The following is a 21,022-nucleotide window of genomic DNA, read 5'->3' on the forward strand; positions in this document are numbered from 1 at the left end:
ATCTACATGAACTTGCCCACAGGCTCTGCTTCAGGGCACTAAGGGGCCCTAGCAGAGGATATATGTGCATTTTGCCAAACCTCAGGCATTAACTGTGACATTTTGCAAGATGTAGAGACAGGACAAGGGGGAATGACTTCAAACTGACAGAGAGTAGGTTTAGATTGGGTATTGTGAAAAAATTCTTCCCTGTGAGGGTGGGGAGGCCCTGGCACTGGTTGCCCAGAGAAGCTGTGGCTGCCCCATCCCTGGAAGTGTTCAAGGCCAGGTTGGACAGGGCTTGGAGCAACGTGGTCTAGTGGAAGGTATCCCTGCCCATGGTAGAAGGGTTGGAATTGGATGGGCTTTAAGGCCCCTTCCAACCCAAACCCTTCTATGATTCCATGATTTCAAGCTTCTGGATAAAAAGTAATAGTTTCAAAAAGAATAGACTGACAGTGGTTTTCACAAGTCTGATAAATGTAGACCAGCTTAATTCTCCTGATTTTAGAGGATCTGAGTCAAGATGTGTTGGCTGCACAGAGAGAAGCTAAAATGACAGAGCCTGTAGAAGAGACTGCATGTGAGAATTTGGTACTAAAAACACTTTTTGATTGACCTGGGCTAAGGCACAAAAGGAAACACTAGTAAGTAGGACTCTTTCAGTGGCTGGCCAGAGTCAGCCCATGAGAACACACCTTGTAGCAAAGGGATCTGTATGTCTTGTCCATTCAGTGAAACTCCTCCACCATGTTTCATTTTAATGATGCTGTTGTCCATATCCCGGATCCGGACAGAAGCTGAGCGAGTGCACACGGCATCAGGATCATCTGCACACTACAGAGAAGGGAAAATCTGCCTCAAGCTTTCACTTTATTGGTGACTCAGCCCCAGGCCCCCAGAAGGCATTTCAGCATCTAAATTTGGAGGTGTTGGGTGTCACAATGCTTTTATGGATCTGGTTTCTGCATCCCACAAACACTAGGCTGGCAGCCTCCCCTCCATTATCCCACTAATCACACACCAGGGAGCTCCCTGTCTCAGAGCCTGGAAAGCAATCTGTGGGTGCTACACCAGACCCCAGGGAGCAGCCCATGCCAATGACAAGCCCCCAGCTGTGGCAGGGGCAGGAAGGGGTGGAGGTATCCTGGAGGAGAATGTCACTTCACTGACCCACACAGCCCATCAGCCTGGGAAACAGCTACGAATTTCACACCACCCAAGACTTGTGTGGTATTTATTTTCCTAGCTGTGGGTTACGCAGCTGAGGAACAAGGATTGCAGGGCCCCAGGTCTCCTCCCTGGTTTCGAAAGGGGAGTTTCAGTGGAAACCTGTTCTGCAGGTTCTCAAGCACAGATGATCTCAGAGCTGCACTATCAGAGCTTACTAATGCATGACACAGACATCGATGGTGTGTAGAACCATTACAGCCCAGTTCTCCAAAGTCTGGGACTTCTCTGTTGCTGTAAAACAGACTGATACTCCCCTTCTCTCCTGTCACTCTCCTGACTCAATCACACCTCTCCCTGCCCTCAGTTCCTCCATTCCCATCACCTTTCTTTCTCTCTGCTTCTTTCAGTGCCCTTTTCAGTCTCTGGCTTTCACCTATTCCCCATGGTCAATTAATCATGACCACATTAACCTTCCTGTGACACCGACCCAGGATCTCCATCCCTCCCTGCACTGGCCTGACTCCCTTTCCTGCCCCTCTCCAGCTGTCTCCACTCCTTGCCTCCAGCTGCCTCTCACACATCCATGGTGGGGGGGACGGACGGCAGAAAGTCAGGAGCTGCTGACTGGCTACAAAAAAAAAAATCACCGGATAATATGACTAAATGGAAAGCAACTCAAGGCACTGCTCTGCAAATGCACTCCCTTTGGTATCCAAGGAAATGTCCTTTCCCCACAGGCATTCCCCAGTGGCCAGGGTGCTTTGCAAGGGGTGAACCCTTTCCTGAGTTTGTTTGCTCAGCAGGCAAAGAGGTGGTGAGGGCCCATTCTCCAAACCTCCATCTCCAAGTAGGCTTCTGGGAATGTCAGCAAGGAGAATCAAAACACTTATTAACTAAGGAGAAAGACTGTTATTTAAACTAATTATTTCACAGGGAAATTGCTCCTGTTGGCCTGTGCATCTGCAATTCCTGTCACGCTCTCCCAAGAGGATGCGCAGATGCTCCAGCCAAGGCTGCTGTTACCTGCACCGTCTCAATGATCACAGAGAAGGAATTTTCCACGCAATCCTTGGCAAATAAGTACTGACAAATCCCGCTGAAGGTGAAATACTTGTTGTCAAAGCTTTTGAAGTGGGACTGGCCGGTGACAGAGCATTCTCCTGGAAAAGGCAAAGAGCCATTAATCACCCCCCCGTGCCAGTGGTGAGCAAAATCCTGCCTGGCCCCCACAAGCCACTGAGGGGGAAGAGTAGCCTGGTGGAACAGGTTGTACAAGGCCCAAGCTCCCTGCAGACCAGAAAGCACCAGCAAGATGCTTATCTCACTGTTTATTCCTGTAAGGCATTACCAGTAGTAACAGAGGCACCAACAACAGCTGGAGAATACAGCAAAAATCGCACTCAGGAGTTGAAATTTGTGCCTATGGAAAAGCCTGTATAACATTTCAAATGGATGATCATGAGGACATCAGTGAAAAATGCCCTGGAAATTTATCACTGTCATCTCATGGTCACAAGCTCATGGCAAACTAGGTCATACCTGGTACCTGAGATAGGTGCTGGTGGCACTAAACCATTTTAAACAGCAACCCACGCTCTGTCATATAGGAACTATGTTACCCTCTCCTTACAATGGGGAAACTGAGGCACAGAGCATGGAAGTACTAATGCCTAAGGCTGGCAAAGCTGGGAAACACACTCAGGATTATCCAGTATTAGTCATACACTGCATACAATTGGACATGTTGCCTCTTTTATCCATGTGCAGAAGCCTGCAACATCTTGACATTACATACTTTAAATCCAATTTGACTTAACCCAGTGGGGCACATCTGCATCCATGGAGCTGGCAGCAGAGTGCAGGTGTCTTTACAGAGTAGAAAATTAAAATTCTTAACAAAACTTGTTGGACTCTCATGGCTGCTTTACTCTGAACCATTACCTCAATTAACTAGCATAAAAGTTAAAAAATTATTCTATAATTACAATAGCTACATCTAAAGTCCTTACAGAAAAATGTGGAAGTCTGGCAAGCTCACTCTTCCAATACAAAATGGGGCTACTTAAATATATCAACATTTTAAGATGTTTTGGTAAGTTGTGGCTTTTCATTTCCAGGAAGTCAGTAATCCAGATGCCACAGCTGGGATTTAGTACCCTGTTATGCAAACACGGGGGAAGCTCCAACTCCACAGACTTTGCAAAGAAAATCTTTCATATGAGAAGACCATCACAGTTAGAGATGATCCCATAGCAAAAAAGGTGGGCAGAGACATCCCTGTCCAGAACAAAATTCGGGTGCTGGGCCTACATTGGCAATCTCCTGACAAAGGATGGAGAAAGATTAAATGTTACAAGCTGGCAGGTGAACCCCATGAGTTATTCTCTCTTCACTGCCTTCGAGTCCCACATAAGATCTATTCAATGACCATCACATGGAAATTTCCCTCTTCAACATGTTATTCAGTGTTAACCATCCTAAACCAGTCAGTGCTAAAGCACAGTTTCACAGATCCTGAGGATTCTTAGCCTTGCACAGCTCTGATTTGCCCTAAGAGACATCTGCACCATCCAGACAGCTGTCTGTCATCCCCTGGAGAATAAAGCAGCTTGGCACTTACTAGCTGACCTTGGAAATGCTACTTTCTGTTCAATTAAACTTGGACAAAGGTAAACCAAGTATTATTGTACTCAACTTCAGAGTCAGTTAACTGGCTATCAGGTGGGGAAAACAGATCTAAAGAAAACTAGGCCTAACCCACCATATTACAGTTTGATTTCCAGGGCATTCTCTGCAACCAGGAACCAACAGGACAGGTTTGCAGCACACAGAGCTAGGGAACTGCTATCCAAGACAAGTCCCAGCCCTTTGGCATTGCTCCTGGAAGGGAAATTTCTTTCCTGAGGCAAAGTCTCTCCTTATGAGTCCCTCTGTCTGCTCCATTTTGGTGTAATGCATCCCAGGAAATTTCCTGAAACCTACTGCCTTCATAATTATTTCAATTATGATATCAGCTTGAGAGCTTCTTGCTAGTGCCAGCCAGCTTCTGCTAGTTGGCTGCCCTTCCTCCATTTGGGGACCCAGCTTTATCACCAAACTTACTGGTGCCAAACTGGGCAATTCCTTCCCACAATATCAAAGCCATCTTTCCTAACAAACAAGTTGGTTAAAAAAAAATAATGGAACTACCTAGAGTTTATATAAGTACATAAACTTTCTGGACACATGATTTTAGAAATATTTGTGGTAACCAACCAACAATAAAAACATGCTGCAATATTGCTGCAAATAGAGACAAACAGCACAGGGAGCAATATAAATCTGGCTACTTTGGGAAGTTTTGCTGCCCTCCCATACTGTCTCAGCACAGTTTACTGTTGTTTGTAGGCACATGTACAACAACGAACACCTCAAGCACAGAGCTCACTAAAAACATCACCTCTGGTTTGAACATTTGCATAGATCATCACCACCCCTTTTTTAAGTGCTGACACGTGGAAGCAAGTGCTCTTTCAGTCTAAAGCAGGAGGAAATGGAGCATTGATGGGTCAGGCAAGCTTAATGTTTATAAAAAGACAGTTATTTTTATTGAGTATTTTAAGACTGTTGCGACGTTCCTAATTTGTGAGTATTGCACAGTCTTATTTGCTCTTTTCCTGTCCAGCCCTAACCCCAGTCTCTTCTCATCCCTTCCACTCTGAGTTCCCCAAATCAAGGAGAATAATGAGTTAAAGGAGCTGTACTGTCTCCCTGCAGATTTCTGCACACAATGCAAGAAGGGTCAGATGCTGTTTCAGGTCAACCAGATCGTTCCGTGGCCGAACATGGTGCAGGAACCAAGGCAGGGGTTGAGCCACAGGACTAGCAGGAGGAAATAATTTGCTGGCCAATGCACAACACGAAAAGCCACATTCTCCAGGCAGACAAAAATCTGGGACAGCAGCCATCAGTACCCATGAGTTTGGGAGGTGGAGGGGGAGGAAAAGGAGCAAGAGCACCTGCAGAGCTGCCTCTCCAGTCTGTCACCATCCATGGAAGGCAGGGCAGCCACTTTCTCCCCGGGGCTGTAGCTCCTTCACCCACAACATGACCTTTGGGGCCCAAATCCTGGGGGTATTGAGTAATCCAATCTATTCTCAGTACTTCCAATTGTCCCATCAACACAAGTATGCTGATTCAAACAATCAATTTAGGAATTGTATCTGGTCAAAGAAACCCAGGAATGTTCCTCTACCTGAAAGCCAGTCCTCTGAATACACAGACCCTTATATCTTGGTAAATCAAGTAAATAAAAAAAGAACCATTCTTCTCACCAAACAGGATTTTTCATTGCTGCACATAAACCATACAGCACAATGTCTGACTTGTCTCACAAGAGGAACCTACAAGTATGATCCCATCTGGATGCATTGGAGCGAGCAAGCAAGAACAAAGACAGATTCATCTTTTTTGTGGAAAAAAAGAATATAAGTGGGATGTAAGTGGGAGGGATGTAGGCAAGGCTTGCTTGTCAAAACCTGAAAAGAGTAAAGCCAACATACCTGGGCATTCCCCATTGCTGCAGAGCCAGGTGCCACGCCGACAAATGCTAGAAAACAAAAGGGCAAGTTAGACAAGAGGATGTGAATTCAAATCCTCTGTTGCAATTTTTTCCCAAACTACTGAAACACAGGCCCCTGTTCCAGGGAAGTTAGACCGGTCCCCAACATGCTCTCCATCTCCCATAACCTCATTTCTTAATGTATTCATCCCTTCTTACCATTATTTGACAGCAACTGTTGGTGATATGAATGGAAATGGTTGCAAAATTCAAGAATTTCTGATGTTCCCTGCCAAAGCTCTGTGTTTAACATATATATTCAGCTGTATTCCACTGATGTGGAATGCGTTTTCAATGCAGTTCTCAAGGTATGTTCATCAATACAACAGAATCACAGGGGGAGAAAAAATGTTTGAAGGGACCTTTAGAAAAATCATATACTACAACTCCCAGCTGAAAGAAGGCAATGTCAAAGGTATATCAGGTGGCTGAGGACCTTGTCCATTTGAGTTTAGAAATATCCAAGTTGAGGTCCCACAGACTCTTTGGGCAGTTGTCCCAGTGCAGCACCATCTCAGGGGAAGAATTTTTCCTTGTTTCAAAACAGAATTCCCTCTACTGCAGCTTGTGTCCATGGCTTCATACTCCTCTGCTATTTGCCTCTGAGAAGAGTTTGGCCCAGTCTTCTTTACAGCCTGTCTTTAGGCAGTGACAGTCCCCTCATTACTCTTTAAACAAATCTATTCCCCTTTGCTTCTCCTCACAGACTCCCCTGCTGCAATCACCTCCAGTGTCCTCCACAAGACTCCCTCCAGTCCACAGTCCTCTCTCTTGCATTGCTGGGCCCTGGTAATGCTACTCCTGTCATGTCCTCACGAGTCCATCACTGGAGAGCAATAATCCCTCTCCTCCAAGTCAGTCAGACTTCTGCTAAAGACTTGAAAACCATTTGTGGGGAGTCAGTGTATTAAGGATAAATGCAGAGTCAATGGAACAATCTTCTCCACAGCAGTATCAAGTTTGAATAACAGGAAGCAAAAAAAAAAAAAAATACAAACAAAAAAAATAGCCTGTCAGGCAGCACTCATCTCCCAAGAGCACTAAGTTGGAACAATGTGGCCAAGCTCCAGAGAGCTCCAGGGAAAAAGACAAAATGCTAATGTTATGGTTCATGTTTTGTGACACGTGGTGCAGGTAATGAAAACGTTCTGATTAACAAAGATGATGCACAGACCACCTTTCTTCTGCATATCATGGTTTTCACTGAGTCCTCCTTCTGTACTCTAATTGGAAACTTCTGAGTACAGAGTTGTCTGAACTCCTTCCACAAATGTGTCTACACTTTAAACAAAACCAGATCAGGAATATATTAGTCATTCCCCTTCCTTTCTTTAGACTGCTAGCCTTCCCTTTCAGGTTGGCATTCCTGAGTCAAGGAAAAATTGTGGGCCATGCTAGGAAGACTCATTAGCTTTGTGATAAGTTCCAAGGACATGCCTCAGGCTAACCCCTCTTGGAAAGAAATGGGGCTTAGAGGTTAAATAAATGTAGGAAGTCAAAACAAAGACACCGCTGCTGACACTAACCAGACAAGGGAACCTGCCGGTCAGTCTTATCCACAGGAAACAGGTAGTTCTGTCTGTTTGAAGGAGTGTGACCTCCACATTGTTCTATCAGATCAAATATCCCTTTAAAAGCAGAGCTGATTTTGCCTTTGTGAACAGCTCACTTCTTGGAAGGGGCTGACAATTCCAATAAGAGAGGCAAGTCCTTTGCCAATAAAAGGAAATTTTTAAAAAGTAGAGCAATTTCTAGAAAGATCATCCAAAACAGTAACCAGTGACCCACGTGCAGTCTATGGCAGCCACACCAGAACAACACAGAGTTTACCATGAGTTGCAGTCCTGGGAGATGGTGAAGCCAGGAGGATAATGTTTTCCAGAGTGGATGCAGGAGCACTCGGAGCTTTCAATGCAGTGTTCACCATCAAGGAGCAGCCCCTCTGGATAGGTTGGGTAGCATCAGATACATGTACCACACACACACAGGGACAGAAATGCAAATACAATTAGATTTTCTAGTTCTTCATATATTTTGGCAAGACTTCATGTGCATTGTTATCCATACTTAATCACATACAGCAATAAAAAGGAATGAGGCTTGCCAAAAAGCCTCACAGGGGCTGCTGTCTGCTTTCCCTCTAGTGCTGCCTCTCCCTCAGATGTGCTGAGCAAACCATTTCTGGTGCTCCCAGTAAAGCTCTTTGCTTAGCAAGTCCCCAGGTCCAAAACACCTGACTGTTGGGAAAACTCTGCACTGACTGCAGTAAAGGGTGTCCAGGCAGGTTTTGTATTAGACATAAGAGGACCAAAGGGTAGGCAATGTAGGGAATGAAGAAACAAATTTGGATACCATGTCAGTCTAGCAGAGAGGTCTGAGAGAAAGAAACACTATCATGAGGAGCTGTGGAATCTCTTCTCAACTTCAGCAGAAGCAAAAAGCAAAAGGGCCAACTTCCCTTGAGGTTTCCATATTACAAAACTGTAATTACCTGCTCTATATAGAGAGTATTTTATCTACAAAGATAAGTGGAGGCACAAAAGAGTTACAGGACTTGTCTGAGGTAGCACTACAAGCTAGAAAAAGAAAAAAGGACAAGTTTCTTTCTCTGCAATCCCTATATTGAGAGAGAGTTGAGATTCCTCCATTTTTAAAAGAGCTGCTGTAGCAAAACATTTTGTTTCTTGAAAACCTCTCTCCCTTCTCCTCGAAGGACTCCTTCCAATAGCCCACAGAGACTTTGGTTCTTTTCCCTGGCAGGAGCAGTCACCACAGACAGCAAGACACAGGTAAGTGCCCTTTCTCCCATTCTTTCCATAGAGCTGCCTGGAAAGATCTTGGCTGTTTAGAAAATCCTTTCAGTGAGGGATATTCAAAAGAAGATCTGAGCATTTAAGAGATGTATGGCTCTCCAGAGAGCACAAGAAAACGGAATGCCTGCCTTTTTTCCTGGCAATAGTAATTCCATTTACAGTAATTAAAGGAACTGTGAAGCATTTAAGGGAGGAAAAGACAAAAAAAAAGAAAAAGACATTTGTTGAACAGATCCTTCAGATCCTTTTTACACTTGGAGAACTAGAAGAAAGATAAACAAAGGTATAATCCTCATCCTAAATCCCTCTAGCCATCTGCCAGATCCTCCTGGTTTTCTATTAAACTCAAATCAAGGTTCTTCCCTTTTGACTGTGCGCTAAGTAAAAGTTTTGAACCCCTGATTGTTATTTCTTTCCATGCAGTTCCATCTACCCATCTACTTGTTCCTCGTGCCCTATGCCCTTCATGTGGAGCTCCTGCTTCTGTGCTCTTCAGTGTCTGTCCCCTTAAACCTTTCCTGTGCTGAACTGACCAGTGTGCCTACCAAGGGAAGAACACAGTGAGAGCCCTTGTGCAGCCAGTGGATTCATCTCCTTCAGCTCTTGCCAACACCCCCAGGAACTGCACAAATGTAGCAGCCAGATCCTTCCCAACAAAATAAGCTCCTGTGTCTGGTTATATAATCTGTCACCCTCCATGGGCACCTTCCCAGGTCCTGCCACAGAGTGACAGCTTTGAACCTCCAGTAAGTAAGAGACTGGCAAATAAATAGGAAACTACTAAGCTCTGAATGCAATGACTCCTCAATTGTCATTACTGCCTTGTTGTGGAAAGCAAATTATGATCTCCCTAAACCTCCACTGCACTTGGTATCTTGCACAGAAGGACAGTAAATACCTCCGTGCATTCACACCAAGTCCAGATTTGACAGGGTGAAAGGCAGAGACAGTCCTATTGAAAACAAACAAAACCAATCAAACCAAAAAACAGCCAAAAATCAGCTTGGTCTGGAAGCATGTGGAGCTTTGCAGACAGGAATCAAACTCTCCCCCTGCAGTTAAGTACAACAGACAGAAGAGGAAGATTGTGGTGGTTGAGCTTCCCCCTTTAATCCAATCTCATCTCCTGTATGAAAGATTCAATAATAAGTGAAATTATTCATTTGAAATCACAAAGATTTTTGAAATTATATTGTGAGCTCTACATGGACTGTTTTTTTGCAAGAAATTCCTTCAGTATATGCTCTGTTGTTTCTTCCTCTAACTGCGTGCCTCTAACCAAAGCAATTCATAAGGAATACATCAAGGATAAGCAGTCCCTCACCAAGAAATAAAGGCAATCCTAGAGTAGTAGTTGGTACTGATTTTCACAGAAACATTTACTTTTTAGTTGGGTCTGAAAAATGGCCCTTTCATGGAGTGAGCATACAGGCATTACAGAAACTGGTTTATTCTGGGGCTGGAGCACAGAAAACAGAAGTGTTTCTGGTTTAAGAAAATTTAGGGGAAGACACAGCTCTCCTTCTTCTAATAAAATAGGTAGCATGACTGCCAAATGTTTCTCTTTAAATAACCCAGTAAAAAAATTACCAGGGCAGCTGCAGCCATCAACACATTGTCCATGACACACTTCATTGATATTCAGGCTCTGGCAGGTTTTGGTACATGGGGATACACATTCTTTATACTCCATGCCAACTGGACATCTTGGCCCTGAAACAAATAAAAGAAATTAGAAATGCAAATTCTTTAATAAATCTTAAATAAATAAATCCCTTAATTATCAAAGGTTGAACCACAGAGACATCAAAAGGTCATACCCTCTCCAATCATTGATTCCTTTTTCAGAAGCAGGACCTTTAAGAAACATTTGATTTTCATTTTGCTGCAACATCATCACATGTCAGGTAGTGTAGTAGATACTTAAGACTTAATTTGTCTCCTAATAAATCGAGTCTTAATAGCTAAACCCAAGTGCATTAAGAACAATCAAACAATGGGGAGAAGTTTTGCAATAAGTCATTTGGACAGACAGTGTGTTCTGTACCTTTAAGCTATGCAGTTTGTGGAATTATACTCTTCGGTAAGACTCCTCCTTCCAGACAACTGCCAGCACAGGATAACACCAGTGCCATGGTACCTTCACAGCTGTCAGGCCATTATACAAGCACACACTACAGCCATTCCTTCATTCCAATGCACAGACACACCATACCCTTCAAGACTGCGTGGGCACGGAGTGGGAAGAAGAGATTACAGCCTGCCCTTTCCCATGAAATCCTCCATTGAAGGAGGTGGGAGGGTAATGGAGGAGTTGTCTTGCCCTTGGTGCCCTGGGCTTGGGCACCAGCTCAGATTTGTACAGTGTGCCCAGAACTAGAGCCATTCCCATACCTCCAGTGTAACACCATCATCATCTCCTGAGACAGCATAACAGCAGAGATGAAGGGTGATGGAAAATTAAGTTCCTGATGTGGCAGCAGGCCACTTCTCTTTTTCCTGACTCATTAAAAAAACATGGCTTGTGAATTCAAAGGTTAGAAATGAGTTTTAGAGCTCCTGGGATCACAGAAAGGTTCATTTCACTTGTGGCTTTAATCAGACTTACAAACAGCCCCAGCAAAAATGGGTTCTCTGGATCACACCCTGAGCCAGGAGATGAGCCTTCATCAGATCCCTTTTATGTCCCAATGGAAAGGTAACCAAATACTGCTAGAACTCAGACTCTCCTTTGTGTGCAATCTCTATCCCTGGTGTACAATCCCTCCAACGTGGTTGGCAGTATCTTCCTGCCCTAACCATCATCTGAAGGCACAGTTTTCTTCAGTGGTGGCCAGTGGCATAATGCCTTTACCAGAGAAGAAATTGTTGTCAGTACAAACAAGTCAGTTATTCCACAGAATCAATTTACATAAACATCCTGAGAAAATTGGGGGTTTTGTGTAATGAAAAGCTATGAGAAAAACATCCAAGCCAGTCTGTGCACTTCCCTGTTGCAAAATCTCAGCAGAGATGCAATCAGGACCTCTGACGAGAGCAAAACTGGGCGAATAAAGGCAGCAGTTGAAGATACAATCAGGATCCCTAACCTAGACAATAATTGGCTTAAAAAAGGCAACATCCCAATTTCAATGTAATTGGTTGAAGCAAATAAAAGGTGAAACAATTGTTTTTATGGAAAAAAGGTTAGAGAGCCTTTCACTAGATGCTGATTTACAAGTACCTGTTGAATAATGTCACACATTTGAATCATATGTGAAATAGCTCCTAAACATCCCAGTCTATACCTTTATGTACCAAATAAGTCTTCACAGACTTTGTAAACCAAGGTGGCACACATAACAGCTCAGGATCTTCTTTAAAGAGGATTCAAACAATTCTGTCTTAGGGACAAAAACTTCTAGAACAAAGGCAGGGGATGGAGAGCTGAAGGAGATTGTAACCCGCCGTGCCTGAACCAACATCCTTAAAAAGCACCGGTTGCTTTTAGTTGCAGGACATAAATCTGCAAGACAGGCATGATCTTATTTGGGATAAGCAGCCTAGGAATAATTCTGCCAGCTTACTGCATGAGCTCTCTTCAGGCCACCCATCCAAAATCACTCCTTCGTGGGCACAGCTCCTTGCGTAATCCAGGAATGCTGGGCAGTGACAGTCTGTGTGGGTGCAGGCACAGATGTCTCTCTCACAGAGACTGATGTAGGGCTCGGGATCTACTCGATGGTGGCACCGGGAGAAGGTGGAAGATGTTCTCAGCAGCTGGCAGGCTTCCATGATGCCCTGCACAAGAATTGAGGAGCAAAGGTAGAAAGGAGAGAGAAAAAAGAGACAAAATTACTTCCTATAATTGCAGGAAGAAGGGAGAAAACCCAGCTTTTCCAACATGCTGTCAGCACTGTTGTTAAACAACATCACAGTTATTATTTAACACCACCATGCAGTTAATTACATCATAGTCAAGAGGTAATAGTGATTAATGTCCATTCCTTCATCACATCCACATATACAGAGTTACATTAATACACTGATTATTATAGAATAAGGTGTCACACAAGGGGTGTTTCACGCAGAAACATGTCAGTCACCCAGCAAATGGATGGAAGCATACTACCTTCTTCAATCACAGAGCTCACAGAATATTCTGAGTTGGAAGGGACCCACAAGGATCACCAAGTCTAGCTCTTAAGTGAATGGCCCACACAGGGGCAAAACCCACAACCTTGGCTTTATTGGCAACACATTTTAACCAGCTGAGCTAATCTCAGGGCCTGCTTTCCACCCAGCAAAGAATCAGATGGTGTCTGGTTTACCAGGAAAAGAGGAGCCCAGGACTGAGGCATGGAGGAAGAAAAATTACCAGGTCATCTTTTGAATAACGGCGGAACAGGGTAAGTTTTAGAGTGAAAGACTGAGCCTGACTTGAAATCCCAGGAATGAAATTTGTTTCCCACTTCTGGCCACACTTGCCTGTTGCTCCTGCTGGCTTGTCCAATGCACAACAGCTCAGATAAATAGCAGAAGAATAACCCAGGGAAGAAAAGCAATTTTTTTCTGCTCTTCTGGTGAGTTAAATCAGCATGTTGACAGCAAGAGCGAGGGATAGACTGCACAGTGAGAGGGGGGGAGGATATCAACACCTCTCTTTTCAGACAGCAGCAACCTAAGAGGAAACTTAGCTGTATGTGAAAAGAAACCTAAGTGTATGACTAAGTTTTCCATGGGAGGCCCCTAAATAGATTCTTATGTGCACATTATATCACATTCAATAACTCCGAGGTCCTCAATGCAATTTTCTGAAAGGATGGCACTGAGTTTAGATAAATGGGAAAAATATTTCTTGATACGACCCTGGCACAGAGAGTTGAAGTGTAATTTTATTCTACTTATTTGTCAGTTTTTTATGTAATCGAGTTATGTTTTGTATGTTACATTCAGTGGTTGGAGGTGGTGAGCATGTTCTTCAGAGTATTTCACAGTAACATTACTCCTGAATACATTAACATGTACCTGAGGTTACAGCACATACAAGTTGCTGTGTAAAAAAAAAAAAAAAAAAAAAAAAAAGTCTTGCTTTCTCATTTTTGGGACATGAAAAATCCCACAGAGTTGAGCAGTCAGCAGAAATTTAGAGATCTTCTCTCAATGGCAGCTGTTATACCTGTATAGGAAAACTGCTGAGTAGAAAATACTTATTTTGCTAAAGGGTGCTTTGTTCAGGGGATCAACTCAAGCTAGTACATGTCTGAAGCAAGATAGAATTTCTTACTTATGAAAACAAACCAACCAGAAATGTCTAGTCCATTTTGAGTTTAGCAAAGGGCTCAGTGAACAACACAGAGGTTTTGAGCTTTCTGAGAGTGGTCTCGGGAAAGTTAAAACAATGTTAACTGAGAGCTGAACACGGTGGTCCTTCAGAAAATCACTGGAATAATTCTGACACCTAAATAGCAGCCACCATGCTGAATCAGAGGGGGGAAAAAGTAGAAGGGAGGGAGCAGGAACTACATAAATGGTGGTTGGTGCTGCTGCAAGACTACACAGAAGTACAAGAAAGCTGAAAAAGTGCCCTAAGGGTGGAAATAGCAACAACAGAAGCAGGCAAAAAAGCCATTAAAGCAGTGCTTCAAGATGAAACTGATATAACCAAAAGTGAGCTCAGAGCCATTCAGAGGATGAGCAGCACAGCAGCTCCTGGATCAAAGCCTTGATCCAGATGGCATCAAGTGCACCAGAAAACCAGTATCTGCAACAAGCCCATTTAGGGGCTGTTGTAATATAATTTCTTAACAAGGAATTAATTTGTTAAAAAGTTAATACAACTCAACTGTTATGTTACAGTAAAACTCAGACTGTATGTTCCATTAAAAGGAAAACTAGCAGAAACATTTTTTTGACCACGGTTATTACATATCAGTAAATTTTAGATTTGAAAGCAACCTAAAAAAATAAAGCAGTTTACATACACACAAAAAATTAAACAGTTTTTCTTTTCCTATAGTGTTCTTTGGTCTTGGACTTGTTCAGCAACAGCATAGCTAAAGGTTGAGCTCTAGTTGATTGTCAAGAAGCCAAGTCATGCGCTAAAAAGCAACAAAAAGTACTTTTTTTTTCCCATGTAAAGGTTTTCTTGCCATTCAAATTTCTTCAGATTTTCCAGTGACTTTACAGGAGAAATTAGAGCTGAAATTTTCCCATCCTTTAGTTATATCTCAACTATTGTGATGAATTAATGAACATAAGCTGAAATATTGTAGAATCATACAATATCCTGAGTTGGAAGGGCCCCACAAGGAGCATCCAAGTCCAACTCCTGGCCCTGCACAGGACACCCCAACAATCCCACCCTGTGCCTGAGAGCATTGTCCAAATGCTCCCTGAGCTCTGGCAGCCTTGGGGCTGCGCCCACTGCCCTGGGGAGCCTGTTCCAATACGAGTAAATCCAAAAAGATACAAAACAAAACAAATGAGGGTGGTCAAACACTGGAACAAGTGTTCAGAGAAGCTGTGGAAGCACCACCCTTGGAGACACCAGAAATGTGAGAGGACAAGGACCTGAGCAGCCTGACCTAGGATGGCCTTGTTGGAAGCAGGGAATTGGACTCAATGACCTCTAATGGTCCCTTCAAACTTAAACCATTCTGCAAACTCGTTTTATTTTCTCTCCCTTTCTTTAAAACTCAGCGGTTGGGCTGAACTGTGAGAGGTCCTTATTCTTTAGTTTAGGAGGCAGTGTGATATGGTGAGCATCAGATCTTGGCAGCCTTATCCACTGCTGTAACACTCCTGCTCGTGGATCAACAGCTCCAGAAGCTGCTCCACACAAAGAAATATTTAAACCCAACAGATCAGGGAGTGAAGCCTCAGGCTGAAACAGTGCTTAGAGTAAAGCTGTCTGTAAGATTAAAACTAGAAGAACTAACTGCAGTATCCAAAATACAGGTGAAAGTCATAAAACTTCTCCCTCCACTTCTGTAGAAGTTCTATTTTAAATGTTTCTTTAAATGGATCAGCAGCAGCCTGGCACTAACAACCCTCAGTGACCACAAACTTGCTGACCTTCCTTCTTCCCCAGTCCCACCACACAGAGCTGGAGGTGGAATTTTGTACATTCTTCCCATTTCTGTGGCATTGCCTTCTGCTGCTGCATGAACTGCATTTGTCTGTTGCTTAACAAATGCCATTAAAGAGATATAACCTAAAAAATAACAGCAGAAATCAGACACCCCCTCTCATTCCCTTTAATTTAAGCCCTAAGGTATATAGATGCACAGAGTTTCTCCAGATCATTCAGGAAGGGTATATTTATGGAATCACTGAATTACTTGGGTTGGAAGGGACACTAAAGCTCCTCTAGGCCAATCCCCTGCCATGGGCAGGGACACCTTTCACAAGACCAGGTTGCTCCAAGCCCCATTAAACGTTTCCAGAGGTGGGGCTGGACCTCTGGACCTTTGCTGGACCTGCTTCTGACTTCTACCATGACAAATTATGGTTCAAAGCTGAAAACTTCTGCTTGCTTTCCCATCTGGGGATGAATGCTATTACTTTATTGCATATGGAAGTACTCTGTGGGATAACGAGCAGGACTATTTCTTACAAATCACAGCAAAATCTGAATTTTGGGAAAAGTAGAAACTACTCAAATTTCACTTTCAGTCATTTTCACATCACGTGTTATAAGTATAATTTCCTCATAAGAAAGAAAAAAAGGAAATAATACAATGAATACAGTGAAGTCTGGCCTCCACACACCATTTATATTAGATGTGAAATCTAGAATACAAAGGTAACATAACAGAACACATAAATCAATTGCAATGTTTTAAAAGATAAATATTTTTGTTTTCAAGGCTGCCTCATTACTACAGTTTTCCACATTACTCTTTTATACTTCAACATCCATGTTACCCACGCCATTGGTCACCTGAGAGCTTCTGAGATTGCAGCACTTCATTGAAAAGACAGCCTAAATCAGCACAAGCAAGTGGTGAAAAAATGGATCAGACAAAGCAGTGAAGCTCCTTTCCAGTAACTAAAGAGCAGCTGCTGAGGGCAGGGCTTAATAGGAAAGCAGCAGCTTACTTCCTCCTTCTAAAACTACCCAGTTTGGAATGCTCTCTGGATCACAAGGCAAGGCAGACAACAGGTAGTCGCATATGCATAAGAGTGTGTGTGTGTATGTGTATGTGTGTGTGTTAGAGGTGGTGGGCAGGGAGAGTCCCTGAGCAACAGTGGAGTAAGAGTGTGAGCTGGTTCAAGATTTTCAGCTGATACACAGAGGCATTAGTCAAGACAAACCCACAAAATTTCCAGCGTTTTCTAGGATTTGAAGATAAAATTGCTACAGAGCTTTCTAATTTCACTGCATAGAATCAGAGTGGAAGGGACCTTAAAGATCATCTCATTCCAACCCCCGTGCCATGGGCAGAGACACCTTCCACTATCCCAGGTTGCTGAGAGCCCCATCCAAGCTGGCCTTGGACACTCCCAGGGATGGGGCATTTACGGTTTCTCTGGGCAACCAGGGCCTCACCACTGTCACAGAGAAAAACTTCCCAATATCCAATATAAACCTACTCTGTCAGCTTAAAGCCATTCCCCCTTGGCCTGTCACTACAATTCCCAATGAAAGAAGTCAGAAGTCATCTCTCCAAGGTTGCTGTTGGAGTGGGAAGGGGGACAGGGAGGCTGAGAGAGAGGGCAAAGAGAGCCACAGACCTCCCAGCATGAGGGCACAGGGGTGGGAGGAGTGCTCTGAACCAGAGCTGTTGTTTTCCTCACCTAACAGCTGATCGGGTGCCAGGGAGGGAAGGAGGCTGGGAGACAGAGGAGATTTACATTCCTGGAGCTGAAGTAAGCAAACAAAGCACACTATTAAAAAGCCCTACATTCTTCAGCAGGCACTTGTTTGGCCGGACTTCTATTAATAGCCCTGTGTTTATTCTTGCACGGGGAATAAATTAAAGCAATGTTAAATGCTGTGAGCTCATGAACTCACATGGGAGAGAATATAATTTCATTCACTTTGCAGGAAAGCAAACTTTACCACAAAACATCAATATTTAATATGATCCATAGAAGACTCACAAGTTGCAGTCGACCCATCAGACTGGAGTTTGCCCTGCATGCCACTCCCCAGCCTCAGCTGCAATTTTGACATTTTCTAAACATTAAACTGGCCTGAATAGACCAACTTCCCACATCCACAACCAGTCACAAGAACTAGCCCTGAAACCATGTTTAAACAACCATAGAACAGCCTGGGTTGGAAGGGACCTCCAAGATCATCTTGTTTCAATCCTCTGCTATGATCAGGGTCACCTTCCTCTAGACCAGGTTGCTCAGAGCCCCATCCAACCTGGCCTTGAACACTTCCAGGGATACAGGGGCAACCACAGCTTCTCTGGGCAACCTATGCCAGGGCCTACCACCCTCAAAGGGAAGAATTTCTTCCCAATATACAATTTAAACCTCCTCTCTGTCAGTTTGAAGCCATTTCCTCTTGTCCTGTCACTCCAGGCCCTTGGAAATAGTCTCTCTCCATCTTCCTTGTGGGCTCCCTTCAGGCACAGGAAGACCACAATTAGGTCACTCCAAAGCTTCTCTTTTCCAGGCTGAACAATCCCAATTCTATCAGCCTGTCCTGCTTTGCAGTCCTGTCCCTCAGAAGATCTCAGCCAGATAGGAACTCCTCGTGCTTTGGTCCCACCCTTGGCACCACACACCATTTCTCAAGCCAGGTGTTCAATCAGTTCTGACCGTGACAGAAACAGCCCACACACACCAGGTCTGCTCAAGCAAGAAGCACAGGCTGGAGATTCCCAGCCTGAAATCAGGGCTGTCACTTCCTCAGCCAGTTTTACAGGCAGCGAGGCTGAAGCACCCCCATCCAAAAGCTTAGTGGAAATATAAATTTAGGGTCAGAACTTTGCAACTTGTCCAACTCTTAGTTAGCCTTTTCCAGGAAACTGTGAAACCAGCACTCAAAGTAGCTGATTAGCAGATATGCTCCAGGAAGTGTTACTAGTTTTGAGAAATTATTTGAACCTAGTTTAGCAAGTATCAGTCTACAGGACTTGAATAGCAAGAAACTAACAGTTCAGTTTTGTCCTCAGTTACTCTGGTATAAATCTAAACCTGGCACCTACCAAGTAATTCTGATTTACAACAGAGTACATGGAATCAGATGTAACCCCTCAGTGGGTGAATTCACCATGACATTCATCATCTGTAACACCACATGTTTCAGTATATATTCAAAGCTACTTTCCTCCCTGAGCTGATAACCATCTTCCTGCATCCACACTGTGTCTAATGGAAACAAGGAACTTATTTATATTTATAAAAGACAAGGAAAAAATAGGTTGATGCAGCAAAGGGGGTCACAGAGTTGGCCAAGACAAACGGTTCTGTGTTTCTTCAGTAAATCAGTACTGCTATCTGTATGCATAGCTGAAGGAAGCATCTCCTCCTAGCAAGGGAAATAGCCTGGTGGCAAACAGTTTTTGCAACACCTACAGAAAACATCTCCTCTGTCAGAAATAGCCTGGTTGGAGCATCTTCTTGCTCTGTTGACTCCCAGGTATATAAACTGCAACACATTCACAAATACAGTTTGGGTGGTGGTGCCTACAGAGGCTTCAGAACTGACAATTCCCTGATGGTAGAGTCAGAAAGGGAATTAACTACCTCATTCTACAGGCATCACTGAAACACACCTTTCCTAAGTAATACCAAAGTTTCTTTGGCAGCAACTCACACTTCAGGCTCAAATAAGCTGTTGCATTCTCTGCTTGATTGATGCTTGTGTGTTAGGTTTTGGGGGGTTATTTGGGGGGAAGGAAAGGGGGTTATATATATATGTGCTGCAGCTTTAGAAAGAACAGGTAGGGTTCAATAGGAGAGAAAAATTGCATTCACTAGTGAGTGAACAGTTCCTTCCTCAACAACTTACATAAAACTGGTCAGAACATGCAGCCTCCAGGGTCACTTCTTCACACCTTTACCATACAGTCCAATTACCAAACTGAAAACCAGAAAGGTTAGCATTAAAAGAACAATCCCAGCGTGCAACAACTGGGAAGGCCAGTGCAGAAATCCTCCTGCCAGCACCAGCAGGGAGGGCACATCAGCTCAGGAACCGCAAGCACACGGCTGCATCCTGCACTCAGCCTCACGCTGACAAGGGCCCAGAGGCAGCAGGAGCCAACGCTGAGGACGTGTCACTTCCACCTTCTGCCTGCACCTGACCCTGCTGCACCACAGCAGGGCCCACAGCCAGCCACCATCAGCCCTGCGCTTCACACCTGACAGGCTGGAGGAGGAGCTGCACACCTTGCTCCAGTGCAGCAGCAAAATCAGTGCCTGGCACAGCTACCTCACACCACAGCACCCCAGGAACACAGCATGGGTATCTCCTGCATCTCTCATCCTAACCACTTGCTGGGGGAGGACCACGTTAGGTAAAGATGCGGATTCAAAAAAACATTACCCTCGTTGCAGTCCACAACTTCCTCAGGAGGGGAAGTGGAGGGGCAGGCACTGATCTCTGCTCTCAGTGACAGGACCCAAGGGAACTGCATGAAGCTGTGTCAGGAGAGCTTCAGGTTGGACTTTAGGAAAAGGTTCTTCACCCAGAGGTTGGTTGGACAGTGGAAAAAGCTGCCCAGGTCAGTGGTCATGGCCCCAAACCTAACAGAGCTCAAGGAGTGTTTGGACAACACTCTCAGACACATGGTGGGATTCTTGGGGTTGTTCTGTGCAGGGCCAAGAGTAGGACTTTGATGCTCCTTGTGGGTCCCTTCCAACTCAGGATATTCTGTGATTTGTGTTCTCCTGCCAGAGGGCAGGTTAGTTGCCTTTCAGGTAGGGGAGGACTGAAACCGGAATAGCATCTCACAGCACCAACCTTCTCTGCAACATCAGATGAAATGTTGCAAGTGTTGCTTGGAGTCTGCACTCTCTTGCAGCGCTTGTTTTCACTGTGCAAAGCCCAGGAGTTTGCAAAATCATAACTGTTCCCCACCAGGGTCCCTGGGAATGAAAAAGAGGAGAAGCACATGGTTGTTGAGGGGTTTCAGCAACAAGTGGGCAGTACTGGCTATTCTCAAGGTGACAGTCTGCTGAAAGCTGTCTTTAAAAATAAAAACTGTCATATCAAATGGATTTCTATTCTAAGAAGACTAACTGTAGAAAAGCCATTATCAGTGATCTGGACTGACTCCTGCAGAGGAGCTCTCTGAGCTCAAGGACACACTAAAACTTGCAGAAGGCAGCTCCCAGCACTTCTCACACCTGCATGAATGTGGTAGAGATGTTGCTGGTAAGCTGTAAACTGCAGAAGCCAAAGCACACCTACACATCTTCCTACTATTTAGAAGTTGTCAATAAAACACAAGATATATTAGAGAGGCAAACAAAATGCAGCTGTTTTCCCCACACAAGCATTAGCATTCCT

At 44.1% G+C, this 21,022-nt stretch overlaps 1 protein-coding gene across 1 annotated transcript in view; it reads right to left on the bottom strand.

Annotated features, from left to right (window-relative positions):
• VWF (von Willebrand factor) overlaps nucleotides 1–21,022 on the bottom strand; it is a 141,442-nt gene that overhangs the window by 108,488 nt on the left and 11,932 nt on the right. The window contains exons 6-12 of the mRNA XM_032688784.1: nucleotides 20,474–20,598; nucleotides 12,132–12,345; nucleotides 10,156–10,278; nucleotides 7,583–7,694; nucleotides 5,694–5,740; nucleotides 2,176–2,312; nucleotides 678–816 (exon numbers count right to left, since the gene is read on the bottom strand). Coding sequence (XP_032544675.1) covers nucleotides 678–816; nucleotides 2,176–2,312; nucleotides 5,694–5,740; nucleotides 7,583–7,694; nucleotides 10,156–10,278; nucleotides 12,132–12,345; nucleotides 20,474–20,598 — 897 coding nt within the window. The remainder of the gene's footprint in view (nucleotides 1–677; nucleotides 817–2,175; nucleotides 2,313–5,693; nucleotides 5,741–7,582; nucleotides 7,695–10,155; nucleotides 10,279–12,131; nucleotides 12,346–20,473; nucleotides 20,599–21,022) is intronic.

The sequence above is a fragment of the Chiroxiphia lanceolata genome, chromosome 5 (assembly GCF_009829145.1).
Source record: "Chiroxiphia lanceolata isolate bChiLan1 chromosome 5, bChiLan1.pri, whole genome shotgun sequence".
Classification (NCBI taxonomy): domain Eukaryota; kingdom Metazoa; phylum Chordata; class Aves; order Passeriformes; family Pipridae; genus Chiroxiphia; species Chiroxiphia lanceolata.